The sequence below is a fragment of the Phalacrocorax aristotelis genome, chromosome 1 (genome assembly GCF_949628215.1).
Source record: "Phalacrocorax aristotelis chromosome 1, bGulAri2.1, whole genome shotgun sequence".
Lineage (NCBI taxonomy): Eukaryota > Metazoa > Chordata > Aves > Suliformes > Phalacrocoracidae > Phalacrocorax > Phalacrocorax aristotelis.
Window position 1 is genome coordinate 143,402,881 of NC_134276.1, and position 18,866 is coordinate 143,421,746.

At 41.3% G+C, this 18,866-nt stretch overlaps 1 protein-coding gene across 2 annotated transcripts in view; it reads left to right on the top strand.

Annotated features, from left to right (window-relative positions):
- ITPR2 (inositol 1,4,5-trisphosphate receptor type 2) overlaps positions 1-18,866 on the top strand; it is a 269,515-nt gene that overhangs the window by 23,705 nt on the left and 226,944 nt on the right. For both annotated transcript variants that reach the window (XM_075113616.1, XM_075113625.1), the window contains exon 2: positions 12,837-12,907. In XM_075113616.1, coding sequence (XP_074969717.1) covers positions 12,837-12,907 — 71 coding nt within the window. The remainder of the gene's footprint in view (positions 1-12,836; positions 12,908-18,866) is intronic.

Consider the following 18,866-nt stretch of genomic DNA (forward strand, 5'->3'; position numbering starts at 1 on the left):
GCATCTTTAAAACCCATGGATTTAATGGGATTGTAACATGAGTGTTAGCAAGTGTGTGTACAGCAGTAGTGCACTTAAAATGGCATGGGTGCCGTTCTTCCACTTTCTGTATCACTGAAGTTCAGGCTTTTCTAGAAGATGTGATTTCTTTGCTCTTTGCACGTTAATTCCCAATAAATGTATGTAAGTGATAAAGGACTCCAGTTCTCCAAATAGTAAGTGATTACTTGCAGGCATTTTTCCTCTGTTATGGTGTCGGGATAGACTGTATGAGGAGACCTGGAAACATTTCCTTCAGCTGAAAAGAATGCTGCAGGACTGGAGGGCCTTAACATAAAGGGCCAAACTTACTTCTTTGTAACAGAGCTTGTTGTTAAGACACACCTTAGTAGGTGATATAACATTTGGACAACTGACAGCGCAGCCCAAGTGTCAATGCTCTTTGGTGTTCAGCAGAGTCATTGCTCTGATATTTATGTTGTGGTACAAATCCCATCCTGTCCCAGCTCAACATAATGTCCATATTGAGGGCGCAGGTGGAAGCGCTAAGTCAAGGGTGAGGCTGTTTTTAAAAAAGTTCTGCTGTGTCTGTATTAATAAATAAACACATGCTCACATGTGCTCTGGGGTGTTGAGAGGCAATGGTCTGTACCAGCAAACTGCTAACAGTCTTTACTGGTGTGTTTTGGCACTAATGCTGTCCCCAGGCCCTGTACAGGATGGGGCTGGAGGGTTCCTAGAAGCTCCTCCTGGAGCGTGCAGCCATCCTAGCTCAAACGCTAAGGTTTGCTGAGGCAGATGTGGGATTTTCCATGCCACTTGGCCTCAGACCCTGGGAGCATTCTTGGGCACATTAAATTTGCTGTTGTGAGTATAGCCTCACTGCGTTAAAACCAGAGGGGATGCCAACCTGCATTGTGGTCAATTTGAGAAAGATCTGAAGCAGTTTTGAGGCTTGAACCTGCTTATTACGGGCTTTTCCCATTTTAAAATGGTAGTTATGAAAGTTTTACACAAGCAGCACAGCAATGCATTGGCTCTTTTCTATCTCTACCTTCGTGCCCATAAACCTGTGCAGAAGCTACCATTTTGCCATCTTGCTTATGGCTGCTGTTTGTTGACTCTCCTGCTTCCCAACCCCTTCCCCCATGGAGGGAACTTTCCCAAGCATTTCCTCTTCAGGTTGCTGCTTAGCGCTGGTACGTGTAACTCTCTTAAGCGAGCATGTACAGGTTGGGTGTAGGTGTGGCAAAAGGTTCCGAGAGCTGATCCCAGCAACTGGGAAAGTAGTTCAGAGAGAATCTGGAACAGCTCCCAAAATCATCTCTCCCAGTAGGAAACTGGCTTCGCTCAGTTCAGAAACAAGTAAATACAGTCACTGTAACTTTTCAGCTGTTTTTTGTTTGGACGGTATTTTTTAACTTGCTGCAGAAGAAACAGAAAAGCAAAGAGACTATGCAAAATACCTGGCCCACCTGCCAAGATTTGTGAACTGTTATCATTGAAAAATGAAAATTAAAAAAAAATAAATCTTTTGTTGAGAGGATTGGAACACGTGCTGATGTGAAGTGCTCTCTTATCCTTTAATAACTGTGCATAATTCTTATTATCATCTGTGAGAGCTGGACACGTATCAAAAGGTGAGCAGACCTCGTTCAGCGAATTCCTGCAAACCAAGTTATTGTCCCCGGAGGCAGAAGTGAATGCTGAAACCAGCAGCAGGATTTTGGGAGCTGAATTACATGTTGGGTTACAAGCTTGATGGTGGTTACGCTGTTAAACTGAGAGCCGTCTCCTTTTATCTGAAAGCAAAACTGGGCAGCGCTGTAATTCTAGAGTGCTGCCTCGGCAGGAAGGTGGTTAGGGAAATTTCATGTTCCCGGTATAAAGCCCAGGTTTGTCCCCGGTGCCAGGATATATAGCAAGCCACACAGAAGGGGGCCGCAACTGGTGGGCTCCCAAGTTGTGTTGCATGGCTGCGGTGGCACAATAGTGCCGGCTGGCCTTGAAAACAGCCTCTGGGGCTAGTACATACCAAAGGAAGGTGCACTACAGAGAGAATATAAAAAGCACTGGGTCAGATGCTTAGTTGCTGTAGAAAAGTGCTGTTTGACTAACTTCCGTGGAATTACACGTGTTTATACTAGCTCAGGACTTGTCACCATTTGAAGGCCTCTGAAATCGGGTGAGTCCTTTATTTGGTATCCTGACATAAAAAAAGTTTGTAATATAGAATATTTTTGTATCTGTGTTATCTAAAAAAGGGGATTTTTTTTTTAACTGTAGCAAAAACTTGGGAATATAAGATTTGCCATTGCTGTGTGAAATCACTGCAAAAAGTGTAAAATGTCAGCATTTTGCTTAAGAAATGTTCTCCATACACATTTTTACGTAATATGACATCAGTTGGTCTGCCAGATTATTACTGCTTATGTTACAAAATGGAGAAAGAACTTGGTTTGATTTCCAGGGTCTAGATTCCAAGTTGTGTTTGCAGAATTTGTAATTTGTGTGTATGTATTTCTGTATGTATATATTTGTGTACTTACGTGTTTGTCTATATATATGTTACTGACCCAGAAATTGCTGAGGTTCCTTAGAGACCTTACAGTAGCATTGGAGGCTGGTTTGTCTACTTAAACAACAATATTTTTACGTTATGGTATTTCAGTCAAATATAAGTTTCCTGATTCTCTCCTTTTGCTTATGCTTCCTTTATACGATAAGTGGTGTTATTTTGATGTGTAGGTGTGAATGCCTTCATTACTGTTTTCGGTGTTGAAGTCACTTGTTTGATCACTGGACAGATATTGGTATTTTTCAACAGTATTTTTCTGGGTTTCTCTCCGATTTCATTAAAAGGTGTTAACAGTGGCAAATTCAGCCTTTCTGATTCCTTTCATTAGTGCACAGTTCTTCAAAACAGTCCTCTCAGGTGGGTGTTCACAAATATGTGCAACGTAGCTATAGACAAAGTTGAGCAAAAATCACAGATTCTTTTGGTGCAAGCTGAATGTAGAATTTCTTGATTGTGATTATTTTTTCTCTACTGCTGGCTTTGCTTTGCTGTCTCTGGTTGAATAGGTAACCCTGCAAAGAGTTCTGTGTGTCTACGTAATTTTGAGACCAGTGGTGCTCTGAATAGGACCTCTTTCTTAAAGTCATTATGTGCCAGTCTGATAGGGACTGATGAGTGAACTGAAATTCATGTAAAGATGCAGGCTTGCATAGTCCTGAAAATCCCACTTTAGTTAGCAGTGGTCACAGCATCGGTGTTCCTAATGTACGTTATATCAATATACCTAGTAATTCTACTTTATCCGTGCTTTTTTACTTTGGGAGAGCTGCGTGGCAGAACTTTTATGGGTAGTTGTAAGGTGTAAGCAAGCAGAATTAAAGTTACATGTTTAATCTTAATTCTTCTGATATACTTCTAAGTAAGCATTGTGTTTGTGTTGGACTTGTTACAGTATTTGTGTTCAATGTGTGGCTAGTTGGAGTAAGGATTAAGTAGGAGAGCTGCAGAAGTTAGATGGTACTTATAAACTTTGCTGAAGGATGCCTCAGATGCTCCTAAAATAAATAAAGGGAGTATTTGGAGATTATCGTGGACATTTGTGGCATGTGGCCTCTGTCCTGAAGAACATGAATATAAAGCCTCAGTTGAATACAGTATGTGGAATAATACTGCAAATAGACTGTTGAACAGTTTATGAGCATATGATGGCATTTTTGGATTTTGATGTATGAAAGTATGCTCAAAGACCTACAATATTTAATACATATGTTCACTTCTACAGTGTCCCACTTTTTCAGGTCTTGTCTTGAAATGGTCAAATTTCAAAAAATGTAATAATTAATACAGCTTTCTTTACCTTCTTCATTTTCTCTACAATTAACTAAAACAGTCCTTCACACTTGTGAGCAATAGTTGAGTGAGCTTAAGTGAAATTGAGGGAAGGTTTTTCCCTTTCATTCCACCAGACCTCAGTGGCTGGAATCTTTTGAGACAACCTGCATCAGCGTAAAAATCTTCACCCTTGATAGTATACTGTGGGTCACACTGGCTATCATTTAAAAAAACAAACAAACAAAAAAAAAGACTGCAGACTTCAAGAGATGCATATTTTTTGTATCCTGTGTGTAGGTACATTAACATAATATTTTCCTCTGGTTGTTGGAAACACTGGCAGTGAGTGTGCACCCCCAAAAGTGCTCTGTTACCAGTCTTGTTTTGCTGAGGGGTGTGCAGAAGGAAGGTGCGTGGGGGCAGGAGGCATATCTCAACCAGGTCCACCTGGGTTTCTCATCTGTGTCTCAGCCAGGCATAAGAAAAATTATTGCCAGGTGTTCAGGTTGAACTAGGAGGAAAGCCTTGCAGACGCTAGTACCTCCATCGTGAGGTGGCTGCGGGTCCCACTTCACATGGTTTTCCAAAGCATAGTCATGTCAAAGTTACACAAGTAGCAAATGGACAATAGCAAATAGACAAGAAGGCTGCGTCCAGAGGATGTTTCATCCTCCTGTTTTACACATCTGCCCTAGAGTAGGTTGTTATTACCCTCTGGAGGTGCCTGTGTCTTGGTCTTGACTGAAAAAGGGTCTTAGATGATGCATTTGAGCTAGACGCCTTACGCTTACTTGGCTCAACTGAGGCCACCAGAACACCACGTTTCACCCCATCCCCTGGTGAGATTGGTTTGGCAGTAGAGAGCTTGCTGGTGGTGGTGGTGTGCTCCCTCTGTTTGCAGAGTCTCACATATAGCTGTGCACTTGGTGCTGACGCTGCTCCTTATTTAAACAGCACTTCACCCTCCCAGTACACTTCTGGGAAGGTAGGGTCATTGGGGTGAAATCTTGGTCTCAGAGACATCAGCAGATATTTTGCTAGTAAGTTTAAAGAGAGCCAGGATTTCACCCAAAAAAGAAAATGTTAGTAATGGAAAAATTGTCCAGTCTCCCAGGTGATGCATATTGTAGGTGGGTCTACGTTCTGCAAGCCACTACTGCTTTCAGAAAGCTTTCCAAATGCTCATTTTATCCTTTCCATTATTTTAGCTTTAAAAGAATGTTTCAAGAGTATGTTGTTTTCCTGAGCAAGATTTTCTTCTATCGAATGCCTTTAGGCTATCACAACATCCTTGTATGATAGTTTTACTTTCCATATTAAAAAAAAAAAGGAAGAAATCAGACATTTCCTTGGTTTTATGGGAAAGTAATTTGTTTTTTCAAAGGTATTGAGGCTGAAGCCAAAACAAGCCTGGGAGCCGAGCACCAGCAGTTTGGAGAAGTGTAGCAGCAGTTTGTGTGACTGGGGAGTGAGCTGGGAGGGGCGGGCTGGCACACCTCCTCCCCTTGCCAGTTCCCAAGTCCCTTTTTGAGAGCAGAAAATAGGTATGCTTGGCACCACTGAAAAGTGACTCAATGTATGTTTTATTGATGTGAGGATCTTGAAATTCTGTGTGAATGTTTATTTGGGATTCATTAAAAGGAGTGTGGCCAGCAGCTTGAGAGAGGTTATCCTCCCCCTCTACTCTGCCCTAGCGAGACCACATCTGGAGTACTGTGTCCAGTTTTGGGCCCCCCAGTTTAAGAAGGACGTGGAACTGCTTGAGCAAGTCCAATGGAGAGCTACCAAGATGATCAGGGGACCGGAGCACCTCCCTTATGAGGGAAGGCTGAGACACCTGGGTTTGTTCAGCCTGGAGAAGGGAAGATTGAGGGGGGATTTCATCGATACCTGTAAATATCTTTTCAGTAGTGCCCAATGACAGGACAAGGGGCCATGGGCACCAGTTGGAACACAGGAAGTTCCCCCTCAATATGAGAAAAAACTTCTTTCCTGTGAGGGTGACAGAGCAGTGGCACAGGCTGCCCAGGGAGGGTGTGGGGTCTCCTTCCCTGGAGACATTCAAACCCCACCTGGATACGTTCCTGTGCCCCCTGCTCTGGGTGTCCCTGCTCAAGCAGGGGGGTTGGACAAGATGATCTCCAGAGGTCCCTTCCAACCCCTACCATTCTGTGATTTACTTGGCAAAAAATCGTATGCATAAGCTAAGTTCAGTACCATTTTCCCTGTGTAGAAATGAATTACCTGTTAGGCAGGCCAAGAAAATTGCAAAATTGAGACTAAAATGTAAAAATAATGTTTTCTCCCCTCCATTGTAGTCTCCAAATAACACTTTATTCTATGGTAATAACTTATTTTAACTCTCTTGTAATTTATTTTAATTTGCACAATGTTTTAAATGTAACTAACTATAAAATGAATAAACAAATTCTACTTGAATAGGTTTCTGAAGCTTTGACAAGCTAAAAGCATGACTGGATATAATACAATACAAAAGAATAACAAAGTGACATTCAGGATTTATAGCTGGATTATTTAATTGAACAGGCAAAACATCGTCTTTTCTTTTTTTTCCCCTCTGACATGCAAGCCTGCAGGTATGGTTACAAGAATATATGAAAGCACCATCAGATAAGGAAAAAAGCTTTAGGGCTGATTATTAGTGCAACTGTTACTGCAAATGTGGAGCTGCCTGTTTGCATGCTACTGTTTTGTTTCCCAGTATATGCTTGGTATCTTGCCTTCTGCCATTCTGTCTCCATGGCAGTTGATAATATAATTCCAAGTGACCTGCGCAAGGATTTTTCAGCATGGTGAGAATGGCTGAGTGTTCCTGATCTGTGTAGCTGAAATAAAATGCACCCACATTCTTGTTTTACACTGAGGATGGTTTATGGTGAAATTTGTCTGCTGGTTAAGACTCTTGGAGAAGTTTGGAATATTTTAGATGCATAGAAGTTTGTTTTCCCAGAGTAGGGGTATTAATTTAATAGCTTCTTTCAACCTGTTTTAAGCTTTGTGTTTGTAGCAATTAAAATTTGTTCAGAAAGGAAAGGATAAAATTGCTAAGGTTTGGGGCAGGAACAAGTCAGACTTTCTAGTCTCTGTGCTGCTGCTCCGCATTGCCATGTAGTACAGTTCTTGTTTAAATATTGTGCACTGTGATCCTCCCATTTATCAAAAGGGATTTTTAATGAGAAATCTTCCTAAATGGTACAGAGGCTTAATATCTTCCTTGCACTTATAGAAGGGCTCCTTTTATTTTCTGTGCAAGCTGGGGTTAATGTAGGAGACCCTGAAACAAAGCAGATGTGAAAAGATGATGATGAAAAATTTGGCTTTGGAAAGCAAGGAGAAAGGAAAAAGGACAAATTTCATATAGTGGAGCTAAATCATAGAGCTGTAAATCATTTGAGTCAGGACTGGTAGTCAAAAAGGAGTATGAACTCACATTCTGGAAAGGGTGAGGTATGATGACTGGAGATTTTTGGCAGGAGACCACTTGAAGCAAGCAAGAAGTGGGCTGACCTAGATGCCTGATAAGAGGCTCAATGAAATGAAAAGTGGGTGGACTTGGAGAAGAACTGGGTGGACCTGATTGTTTTGGCACTTAGGTATTTGCTTGATTTCCAGGGCACCAACATTTTAATAACCTATTGTTTGTTATTGGTTGGCTTCTTAGTGATATGACTAGCACCTCTCTTCCCAAGTGGTTACTGTGTGCTGGGATTTGTGGAGTGTGGGAGAGGCTTTGTAGGTGAGAGCTGCAGTTAGGAAGGGAAGTGTGTGGGGTGGAAGGTGCTCTGAAGGAGTGTTTCTGATAAGGACACTGTATGTGAAGGGATGTCTGAGGAGCAAAGGAACGGAGGCTTTGAGGGTGGGCCCTTTGTTCATGAGGTGGTGTTGAGGTTATGTGTCTTTGGGATGTAACCTCAGCACGATTTGTGAATTGATGTTGAACAAAGGTATTGCTTGGCTCCACTGGCAATTGAAATGTCCAGCTTCTCTTGCCGATATCTCTTGTCAACATTGCCCCCTCTTCCTGCTTCTGTCAGGCCTTATGCTGCTCAGAATATCAGTGAAATGATGATACCATTAAGAGAGTAAAAGCTGAGCAACTGGGAGAGTGTCTTTGATTGAAGACATTGCCTCTAGCTTAGTTTATTCAGCTTTTTGAGGAGTAAAATACTCTACCAAGCTGAGTTCTGCTCATCCCCATGTATTGGAATAGTTAGACATCAGTAGCTGGGTCTTGTTCAAAAAAATAAGTTATGCACGCACATGCATGTGTAGTTACATGGATGAAAGAGTCTGTGTGCTTGTCGTGTGTGTTTGTTTAGGTATTGTTTTGCTTAATGATATTGGCTGTGAAAAGTGGAAGTCTCTTGGTAGGAAGAGATAAAATACATTTCAGGATGATATTTTTTTTAAATTGAGGGCACAAAGCTAAGATAAATTAATATTATGTGTCTGCTTTCTTGGACAATCTAAAAAGCATCTTACATTATAAAAGAGCCTAATCTCTGTGAACAGTTTTTCTAGGATTATTGCTATACATCTATTCCTGGACCCTTGCGCTACATCTGCAAGTTCCTAGAAACCGTTGGTGTATTTACCTTTAGCCTGTGTTAGGTAATCAGAGGAGCTTGTAGGAAATAAAGGCCCATCCAGCATATGGTACCTGGGTTTACAGGTATGAATCATATGAGTCTTTTCTGCTAACATACCTGCCTTATCAGTTATACTGCTACTGCTTAGTCCTGCTCCTCCTATTGGTACGTCCTTTGTCCTGTTTCCCTAAATACACAGTGAGTCCCCAACGGTTCTTCACAGACTCATTCTGTTTTTTCTTCAAGTGAAAGTCCCTGCAAAGGCTGCTGTTCTACCTGATAGAAAGATTTAGTGGGAATTACTGCAAGTTATTGCTTCCCTGCTTCTGCCCAGCACCCAGGGAGCGGAGCAGTATTAGAAGCTGTATGGGAAGCTTGAAGTTGTTTGTAACACAAATTCTGGATACAAATGATGAATAGTTTTGGGAAAAGTTGATCCTGTCTCTTTGTTGCTGAAACAACAAAAATGAGAGGCACTATATTTGAAACTGCTTGTAAATATGTTTACATGGGTGCTGCCTTGTACATGGCATTCATTGCTACAAGATGCTACTAAATTGAATGCTTATACACGTTTGGCTTTGCGTGTGGTGAGAAAGGACAGATTTAACCCCACCAAATGATGGGGGAAAATGAAGGGAGAGGAGGATAGATGCAGGACTCTGTACAGGTTTGTGCTTTGACCACTTCACATGATACGGTGCACTATCCTGGCTAATGGTAACAGCTGAAAGCTGCGTTTATTTTTGTAGTGTGCGAGAAGAACACCTTAACTCCTAGGCATTGGTTTAGATAGTTTTAATTCTTGTTTAATGTGACTTTGTACATTGTAGTGTGAGATCTTAATGGCTTAACTACCTGCTAGTCTGTGAGGCTGGCTGCATGCGGCGGCTTGGTGAGGAACTGCCCTTGCGTCCCCCGCAGCGAGTGGAAAAACTTTCACTGGCTTCAGTGGGAGAATGACTGGGCATGTAAGACGAGCAAACCTATGAATGTTGTTAGGCTCTGAAACTAATTCTGCAATTACTGAATACAAAGGGGTATGTGTAAAGTCCAGGGCCATAATTATTATTTTGACTTTTCTGATGATTTCTCTTGGGCACCGGTCAACTACTCTACAACTTAATTACTACAGCAATGCAACAATTACTTGGAGGCACTGTGCATAAACCAGATATTTATTGTGTTCAGGGAAACACTTGTTCAAATAAAAATCCTATCATACTTGCGTAGGGAGCTCCTTTTGTCATTTATTTGCCACCAACATATAAAAAACTGAAGTGCAGTCATGTTGTATCTGCCAGGTACTGAATAACAACAGAGGGCATAAAGCAGTATTGTCTGCAGTCCAGCTGAAGAGTTAAACCCTCTGAAGTTTGCCAAAGCTTCTTCGATGATACAGTGGCTTGAATATTGGCATAATAATTTAGATCAGTATTGAAATAGTGAGCAAATTTGATGGTATAATATATAAATTGTGCCTTTATCAGAAAAGTCTTGTTGGGTGCCCTTTGGCCTCCTATGCCTACCAGCAAGTGAGTGTTATTAACACATGCTGTGCTGTGGTCTGACAGAAGCTGCAGGTGCCCAGGACCTTTTGTAGTCAAGCCTGTTGTTCGGTTTCACACACCTCAAATGGATTGTTTGCAGGTTACAAAGGCCATGGTGGTTTAGTGCAGCCGCCTAGCAGGCTTCAGTAATGAACCAACAGCTGCCTTTTGGCTCGGTATAAAGAGTGGGATTTGAATATTTTGAATTCTGTATCAGAGGAAGTGGTCTGTGTTTGAAGAGCCTCCTCTGTGCCAGTCTACAGAACAGGCTGAAGTCTTGTGTCATGTGCAACGTGCAGCTCGGCTCTCACTACGGTGCCATAACAAGCAACTGCACAGTAAACAAGTAGCTGCTGAGCTCTTCAAAGGACGTACTGCAGGAATACAGGATGAATGTCATTATATATATGGAAATTTTTGAGATTAAATTGTTGGAAGACTGCTATATAGACAAAGCAATACTTTGTTCAGATTTTTGACCTGTGTTGTAGGATACTTTGTAAGAAACAAAGGTGTCAGAAGCAGAGGCACTGAGCAAGGGCTCAGGAGATGATGTTTTTGGTCTGTCATGCCCCTGTCCTGCCACGTGTCAGTTAATCTTTCTGTGCTTTCATTTCATGTCTATAGGATGGGAGTAGCAGCAGTTCCTTTCTCCTCGGTCTTGTCTGGTGGCTTTGGTTCCTAATGGCTGCAGGACTCTCTTATGGTCCTTTCCTTTGTGCCTTTAGAGAATGCTTAAATGAAAGTGATTGATATTAATTGTTTCATGTCTATTTTCTGAGCCTTGGAAGTCTAACACATTTGAATACTGCAGCTAACTGGCTCAGAGAGTGTGCAGGTGCTGAGAAAAACAAACAACATCCAACACCTTGTTTCCTATATGGCTTTTGTTATGGTGATGTGGTGCCGTGATGAAAGCTTTGCGCGTCATCCACAGTTAGAGTTGTCAGGAGGGCGCACAAGTTGTCACCAAGGAACACAAGATGTTCCTTGTGAATTATGCTTAGCTTCCAACGTACTGTCCTCCATCCTGACAGTTCTTAAGGGTGAAACCTTATGGGTTCATGCAGAAAGCCTTTGAGGGGTTTTGTTGAGGGGCAGTACTTATCAGCATTAAAATCCTTTGGCAAAGCTTCTGTTGACGTAGTCCTTTCCAGCCCTGTTTCTTCTGTGACTCAAGGTTTTAGGTGCTGTTTATAGGAAGCTTTGGCCCGTTAGATCGTAGACAGAGGACGTCTTGCAGGACATACTCTTCCTAAGTTCTGCTTTCCAAACCTCACTTCGTTCTTGTTAAGTATGGCCTAACCTAGACTGTGAAAAATGCAACTCCATAAGGCCATGGCAGGTCCCCTGCCTTCTCCTGGAACTGTTACTTCAATTCTCCTTCCTCACTGACACCTCACACTTGCATCCAAGTATGTTATGAGATCAGAGTTCCTGACTTCTGAAATTCTTTATCATTTTCACTTTTGTTTCTAGGAGCTGCACCCACAGTTGGCAGCTTGTCAGCAGTCAACTTGCTGTAGGTAGAAAATTCATGGGCTTGCTGGGGGATTGGTCGTGCTGTGCTTATGCCTAGATGCAAAGATTTCATCAACTTGAGTGAAAACTGAATACATCTATTGTGTAATCTGGCTGAACCCAAATTGTGCTTTTCCTGGCAATTTCTCACAGAAAATGCCGGTAAGATTGTTGTTGTGAAGTGGCAGGGTAGTGGTGTGTCCTTAAACATGATTTTCCTGAATAATTGTTTGAAATAGGCAGATTATTTACAGGATGCTTCCTGAAAGGAAGCTGAACTTATGTTTAGGAAGTTCTGTGATAAGATTAGCAATTTATATTTTTTAATTTTATTGTTTATTTAACTCCTAAAATATTGTGAGAAATGTGTTTGATTTGTTATTTAGATTTTCTGCTGTGGGTTAAATAAATGCTTATTATTTTCAGCAAAAGAAAATGTCGTCCTGTCAGTTTTGATTGGAGCTGAATCTTAATTCCACATGCTAATTCTTCCTCAGGGGAAAAAATAGGAAATGGTGAAGAAGAATAGCAGAAAAGACTTAAAATCCAAGGTGCTTTGTCGGATTCCAGATTCAAATTCTAGATAAAAGTGTCATGAAACAGCAAGTCACTGGAGAAACCCCCGTGCGTGTCCTGATGGTATAAGCAGCTCCATATATATTCTTGTACCCACATGAAAGCTGCTTACTGTGCACCCCCTTAAAAGTCTTCACTGGGGATATGGGAATCTGCAAGCATGGGACAGCTCCCCAGTGTAGGGCCAAGCTAACCTGCAGTGCTTTAAATGTCCTTTCTTGTATCAGATACAAGTGTGCCTTCTCAATGTTTTCCTTTGAGCTCTTTTACCAGGGCTCATTTAAGTGGCTCGGAGTCTCTCTGTTGGTTTTGATGGGTTTTGGATTATGCCCTGGGGTAATGGCTGTGAAAATCTGACTGCAGAAAACCAAACTGTTTCTGATTCAGATTAATGGGCTCTAATGAAAGAAAACAAGAATTTTACATGTAACATCCATGTAGATGGTGTAGCGAAAGGGACTTTAAATGGATTTAAATGAAGTGGGATCTGAAATATAGGCTGTAATTTAGTGCAATAGAAGAAATCCTCTTTCTTGATGGAAAATGTAGAGTCTTCTTTTATTGGTTATGCTTAATAACTGAGTAATAAAGCTTCTCAGGTATTTTTTTAATGAAATTGGAGAAATGTGGAAGCTTCTGTACCTATGGTGTGACAGGTATGTCTCTGCATTTACATACGCTGGTGTCAAATGCATGTTTTAGTAAGCATAATAACTTTTGTTTTTCTAGGTTAGTGGATGACCGGTGTGTGGTTCAGCCAGAGGCAGGTGACCTTGCTAATCCTCCAAAGAAGTTCAGAGGTCAGTAACTGGGGATAATTATTTTTTTGAATGACGGATTGATGCCTGTTCTAGCTCCTTAGGCACTTTGCCTTACCAGGCATGTAACTTCCCAGGTGCCTTCATGGTTTGTGAACACATTGCTGAAGTTTCAAACTGGTATGTGAATGACAGATTTTGAGAACTAAATACCAAATCAGGAAAGGCACGAGGGGTGGGTGGAAAACATGGGGAAAGGGACTAATTTTCTATAAGAGTCCAAGAGTCGGTTGTTCTGATCTGTATACCAAGTGCTGATCCCCCGCTGTGTGACAAACTCCTTGGTCCAGCCCTCCTCTTACTGTAAATGGCAAACAAGCTTGTGAGGTTGAAAACTACTTGAGCTGCTGGTTTGTTTATTTTTTTAAAAAAGATAAGACAACATTTTAAGGACTACCTCCAAATATTTTGTCAGCTTTTTGTTTTGCTTTTGCTTAAAATGGTATCTGATTTTTCTCAACTTGCTTAGACGTGACCGTGTAGATTTGGGTAATTCTGCTGTTTTGATTATTGCAAAAAATAACGATGCACTGACAACATGAAGTTTTTATGTCTTGAATGCTAAAAAATACTCCTGTGGTATCAGAAGTTCTGTGTGTTTATATGCAGGGAAGAAAATAAAACCTCTCAGTCTTTGTACTTGATTTAAGCCATTGGCTCTAGCTGGGCCAAAGCAGAGCTTTACTAGCCTGATCCAGACATCTTTTGGCTTAAATGGGCTTGAATTCGCACTTGCTATGAGATAGACAGTTGTGGTTTGCTTGTTTTAGAGCAAGGGAAACATGTTTCGTGGCTGCTTTTGTCTATCTGAAGGGGTTGCACTGACATTCTTAACGTTGTTATTTTATTTCCAGGGTTTATTATACTGTAGTATTTATGTGTTGTTATTGTAAAAAAGTTACGTTTAAAACATTGAGAGACTGAAGTTCTGCTTTCCCAGAGTATTCAAGATTTTTTTCCATTAAATATTCAGGAACCAGCAGCAGTTGGTTCCAGTTCCAGCTGTGAGCATTCAGCACATCGGCAGATCTTGGAAACTGAGAAAGTGAGGATGTATACTTAGAAACTAATAGTAATAAATGTCAGTCACTTATGTGATGTCATGGAATAACTTTATAGCAGAGATGGGGATAGCATCTAGTTCTCCAGTGTGGCTTTCAGGCTACCTAACTGTGATTTTGTCCTCTCGTTGCCTGCAAATACTTGTTTAGTTCACAGCTTTCAGGCTGCACAAAATTTCATGTGGGGATTCTTTGGACGGTATTTCTGTCACTTCACCACTCTGATGTGTTCCCAGAGTAGGACATATCCAGGTTTCTAGATGAGACAGGGGACAATGGAAGAGATTTGCCATGTGATAGTGTAAATACAGAATACATTAGAATGCCTACAATCAAGGAGCTGAACAGAGGTTAAAAAGACAACCTTAATTTTTTCATTGCCTCACGTTTGAAGGCTTGTTTTTCTAATTTCAGTTCAGTAGAGTTCTTTTATTGCAGTTCTGTGATGTTCATTCCTAACTTGAAAAGGCAAAGAAGGAAAAAGTTGATAGTGTTCTGTGGATTTTTTTTAAAAAGTGATCCAGGGTGCAAGATTATTGAACTGTTGGTGCTAATGGCATGCCATCAGTGGTGGTAGTACTACATGTGTATGTAGAACAGATATCAGAAGGGGATGCGACACAGATGAGATATGTGGCTGCTTTCTGCAGCTGGGGGAATGTGAGGATTGTACTCCTGAGTTACATCCCAGCTTCTGCAAGGGAATGTTTTGTGTCAGTTGTAGACAGTTTTGGCTCTGTTCGCTATTGCAACCTCTGTCTGTTGCTTGCATAACACATCCCCTTATCTGTAATTGCCTCTGCTCCCTCCTCCCCAGAGCATCTAACCTTTCGTTTCCTCTAACTCAGATCCTCCACTTCTTGGGGATCCCCTCTTCTCCCTTTCCCTCCTTGCCCCCAGACTTGTTACTAGCTGCTTTCCTGCTCCTCCTCCTCCTCCTCACTGCTGCCTCTTAGCTCCCTGTGGCTCCAGCAGCCTCTCTTCCTGTCACGCCTTACCTGTTTCTGGTTTAGGGTGCACCCATATCTGACCTAATTTTGAAGTGGCTTGCTTAGCTATTGCTAGCATTGTGGTAGCACGCAAATTTGGATGAACTGCAACATCTATAGGAGAAATTAAAGTAGTGAAAAACTGAGTTTTGCCACCTTAATTGATGCAGCCCACTGTGCTATAACATCACGGCTATATTGTTAGGGGCCGCATCTAGTAGCATTTTCATGCCGCTTCAGGTACGTGTGCTCAAGTGGCATTCAGGAGAATGGCCGCAGCAAAGGTGAAGCCGTTGGTTTTGTTGTTTTCTCCTTTGTCTTACAAGTCAGATTCTAAGTGTGGGAATAGCAGGGGTTTTGCTGAGAACACAGGAGAAACTTGCTGTCTAACTGGGATTTAGGGCCTGGTAGCACAGAGGTGTCTGTATTATCAGAGCAACCAAAAAAGCAGACTTCTGCCATGCTTTGTTAAATATCTGAGCTCTGCTCAAGAGCATGAGGCGAAAGAGTTGCTAAATGTTCTTATAACCAAGAAACATAAGCAACCCCCCCCCGCCCCCCCCCCCCCCCCCCCCCCGAATCTTCTGGGAAATAGCATTCAATTAAAATGGCAAAGGTAATAAAACAAACTAAAACTGCTTTAAGCAGGTTCTTGACATAAAAAAGACGACTTAGGCATGAATGATTAATTGAATGATTAGACACAAACAACTAAAAATAGCATCTAACAGCAGGAAGAGTAGGGCCTCTTTAGTAATAGGAACTGCTGTCTGTATGGTTTACAATGTTTTTATCACTGATAGCTGAACTGGCGTTGATTTGAGGTTAGAGCACGACCTAAGAGTCAAAGAAGTATGAGAAAGGCATGTTTCTAACAAGATGTTTAGATTCCAAGCACTAACTCTTAAAATTAACATCAGAGGACTATGTTTGCTCTTATTTGGTAATATTTTATCAACCCTTTCCCCAACAGAGTGAAAAAAAAAAAAAAAAGGGGGATTGTGTTTTCTAACTGCTTGTATCCCTCCTACAGAGTTCACTCAGAGATGAAGTTTAGGTACTGAGCTGTTGGCCTGAACACAAAGCCTATGTAAAGAGGTGTCCCAAAATAGCAGTTTCATTTTTGTTATGTGTTTACTATCTCTTTGAGTGGGTGGTAGCTATTCTAGTTGCTTCAGAACATCCTACAAAACAGAGTATTGTTAAGCTAAGGAAAGCTGTGGTTGCTTTTCATTTTGCATCCGTACAAAGAAACTGTGGTCCAGATTTCCCCTTCAGTCACACTGGAATGAACCTGGAGTTGGCTCTGTGTTCATCAATGTGCATATCCAGATTTGCACCAGTGCAAAGGAGGGTAGAATTTGGTCCCACGCGTGTTTCCTGAAGTCTGTTGGGGGGGGGTGGGAAGCGTTTACTGTTTTGCAGTTGAACTTAAGAAACTGATCAAACCAGGTGCTGCTTCTCCTAATTCTAACCGAAGCTACTGAGAGCTAAAGCACTTAATGATGGAAGTGCTTACCCTGCTGCAGGGCCAGGTTCATAGAGATAAGGAAGAACGGTGTGTGCCAGAAGTCTTGTACCTCTGAAGAAAAGTCACATCATGAGAAATAGAACTGCAATTTTCGTTCACCTGTGACCTTAAACATATTTCAGCTTGATGCTGTTATCTCTGGTGGGAAACACTTTCAGCTTCCAAGGTGTAAAATAGCCCAGATAAGACCTGCTTGTTAATCAAATTAATCAACTCTGAAAAACAAGCACAAGTCTCTCTTCTATTTTAAATGGAAAATTACATAAGTTCTTAAAGTGCTTTAAACTTCCCTACATTTTATACCCCTTTTTCTGGAGTTATCTGCAATGAAGAGTGATGTTTGAGTTCCTAGATATCCTCCTCTTGCTTTGCTCTCAGTTTTTAGTCTGTTCTAGGCTTTTTGTGACATTGTTCTTTCCTCTTCTCTTCCTTCCATTACGTTCCTCTGCACTCTCTCCTTTCATCCTCCTACTCTTTCCTCTGCCGTCTGTCATTTTCCTTTTTACTTGCCTTCTCCTACATTGTTTTGGTTTGTCTTTGTGTGTTCTTCTTGTTTCTCAGTTCCGTAACAGCTTTCATTTTCTTCTCAGACTCCAGATTGCTTTTTCTGTTGTCCCCCTTAGGACTCTTCATTGCCCCACTCCTTGCTCCCTCGCATTCCTCCCTTCCCATTCTCACTTCAGCTCTTCTTTACTTTTCTGTATTTTTTTAGAAACACATATATTTGTACACACTGTGATTTAATAGCCCTGTCACTTCCACTTAGCCATTTGCCAGCCTGCTGGTTTAAGTAAAGCCATGTGATAATTTCTCTAGATCTGCAAATCATTGAAATCTTCCATGATGGGCAAGAGCTGAATTTCTAACACTTAAAAAAAAACAAAGGGAGGGGCACGGAGGGAGAAATCGTCTGACAAATATTGTTCTAAGCCATCTTTATCCAATATCAAGAAACATTTAAAAGGCAAAACATGAGTTATTTTCCTTTTCAGACTTCCTGAGCGTAGTTGCTTGTTGCTCAGAGGATGTGCTGTGTGTGGTTGTTCCACCCACTATTGCCTTTAGAAGACTGGCATTTTGTGCACATTCACAGGCACAAGCAGGTGGGCAGTTTGGTGCTGAGTGCATCCTCTGTGGATCATCTTCTGCACTCTGGGAGTTGCTGCTCTCCATCTTTTGTTTGTTCTGATGAATAAATGTAATTTTTTTGCCCCATAAAATAAGCAATTGGTATGTGTCTCAGCACTTATAATTTGTCATACTTTCTTACTTGCTAATAAGCCAAGGTGTAGTGTAGGAGGTTAAGCCTGGAGTGTGACCAGGGAAAGCTTCCCCTTTTTTTCCATTTTGTAAATAAAACTTGAAGTGATTTTTATTGTTTTAAAACTGTGTGCAGGGGCTGGGGTGGGCGATGTTTCTAATTTTCTCCATCTTCACTTTGTGCACAAGTAATTGAAATTTTGCCTGGAAGATTTTGTGGGTATGAGAAAATTGATGAAACTGCAGAAGTTGAATGCGTGAAAGTTTTTAGTAAGTGAAACTGGCTGATACTTTTAAGCAATTTGCTTTAAAGCTATTTGTTTACCTTTGATAGTGCCTACTTAATTAGTGCCCTCAGGAAGAGAAGCATTTATGTAAAACTCTGTAAACTAATGAGTTAGGAACTAGGACTATCTGAAAATGTCTGGAGAAGTTAGAAGAGATGGTCTGTCTCATGATCTGGTTGCTAGACTGACCTCCAGGAGGGCTGAGCTTTTGATCTACTCTGTGTGTGCTGGAAAGTTGCTTTATAATTTCATGCCTCAGTTTCTCTTTTTTTCCTGTTTATTTAAACTGTAGCTTCTCTAGAGCAGGCACTGCTTTCCCCCCTCCCCCGCTTAGGACCACAAAGCTTGAATTTATATAGTTTCCTATTGTTACTCTAATAAAAGTAAGTAGAAAAAAAAATGAGACAGCCTATTTTTAATGTTTCTGGTATCTTAAAAAAATAGGAAAAAGCTTGTCTGGAAACAAAGAGTATGAATCTTTTTTAGTCTATAAATTGAGGAAAATGCAATTGAAATAATACTGATTTTAAAAAAAGTTCTTGGTAGTTCAACTTTTAAAACACTAGACTGGAAGTCAGGAGAGCTGTGTTGTGCAGCATGGCTACAGACGGAGCTGTGTGGTGGCTGAGGTGATCTGGTGCCTGCTCTACATTTTGTTTTCTTTGAGAACTGTCATTAAGCAAAATTCACCCACCTTTGGCGGCAGTCCCACACAGTAGTGACTGCACATCCATGTACATCTTGCATTTCTCTGCAGCGTGGTAGCACTGTGCTTTGAGACTCTGCATGAGGATGGGAAGTGGTGCGTTTACT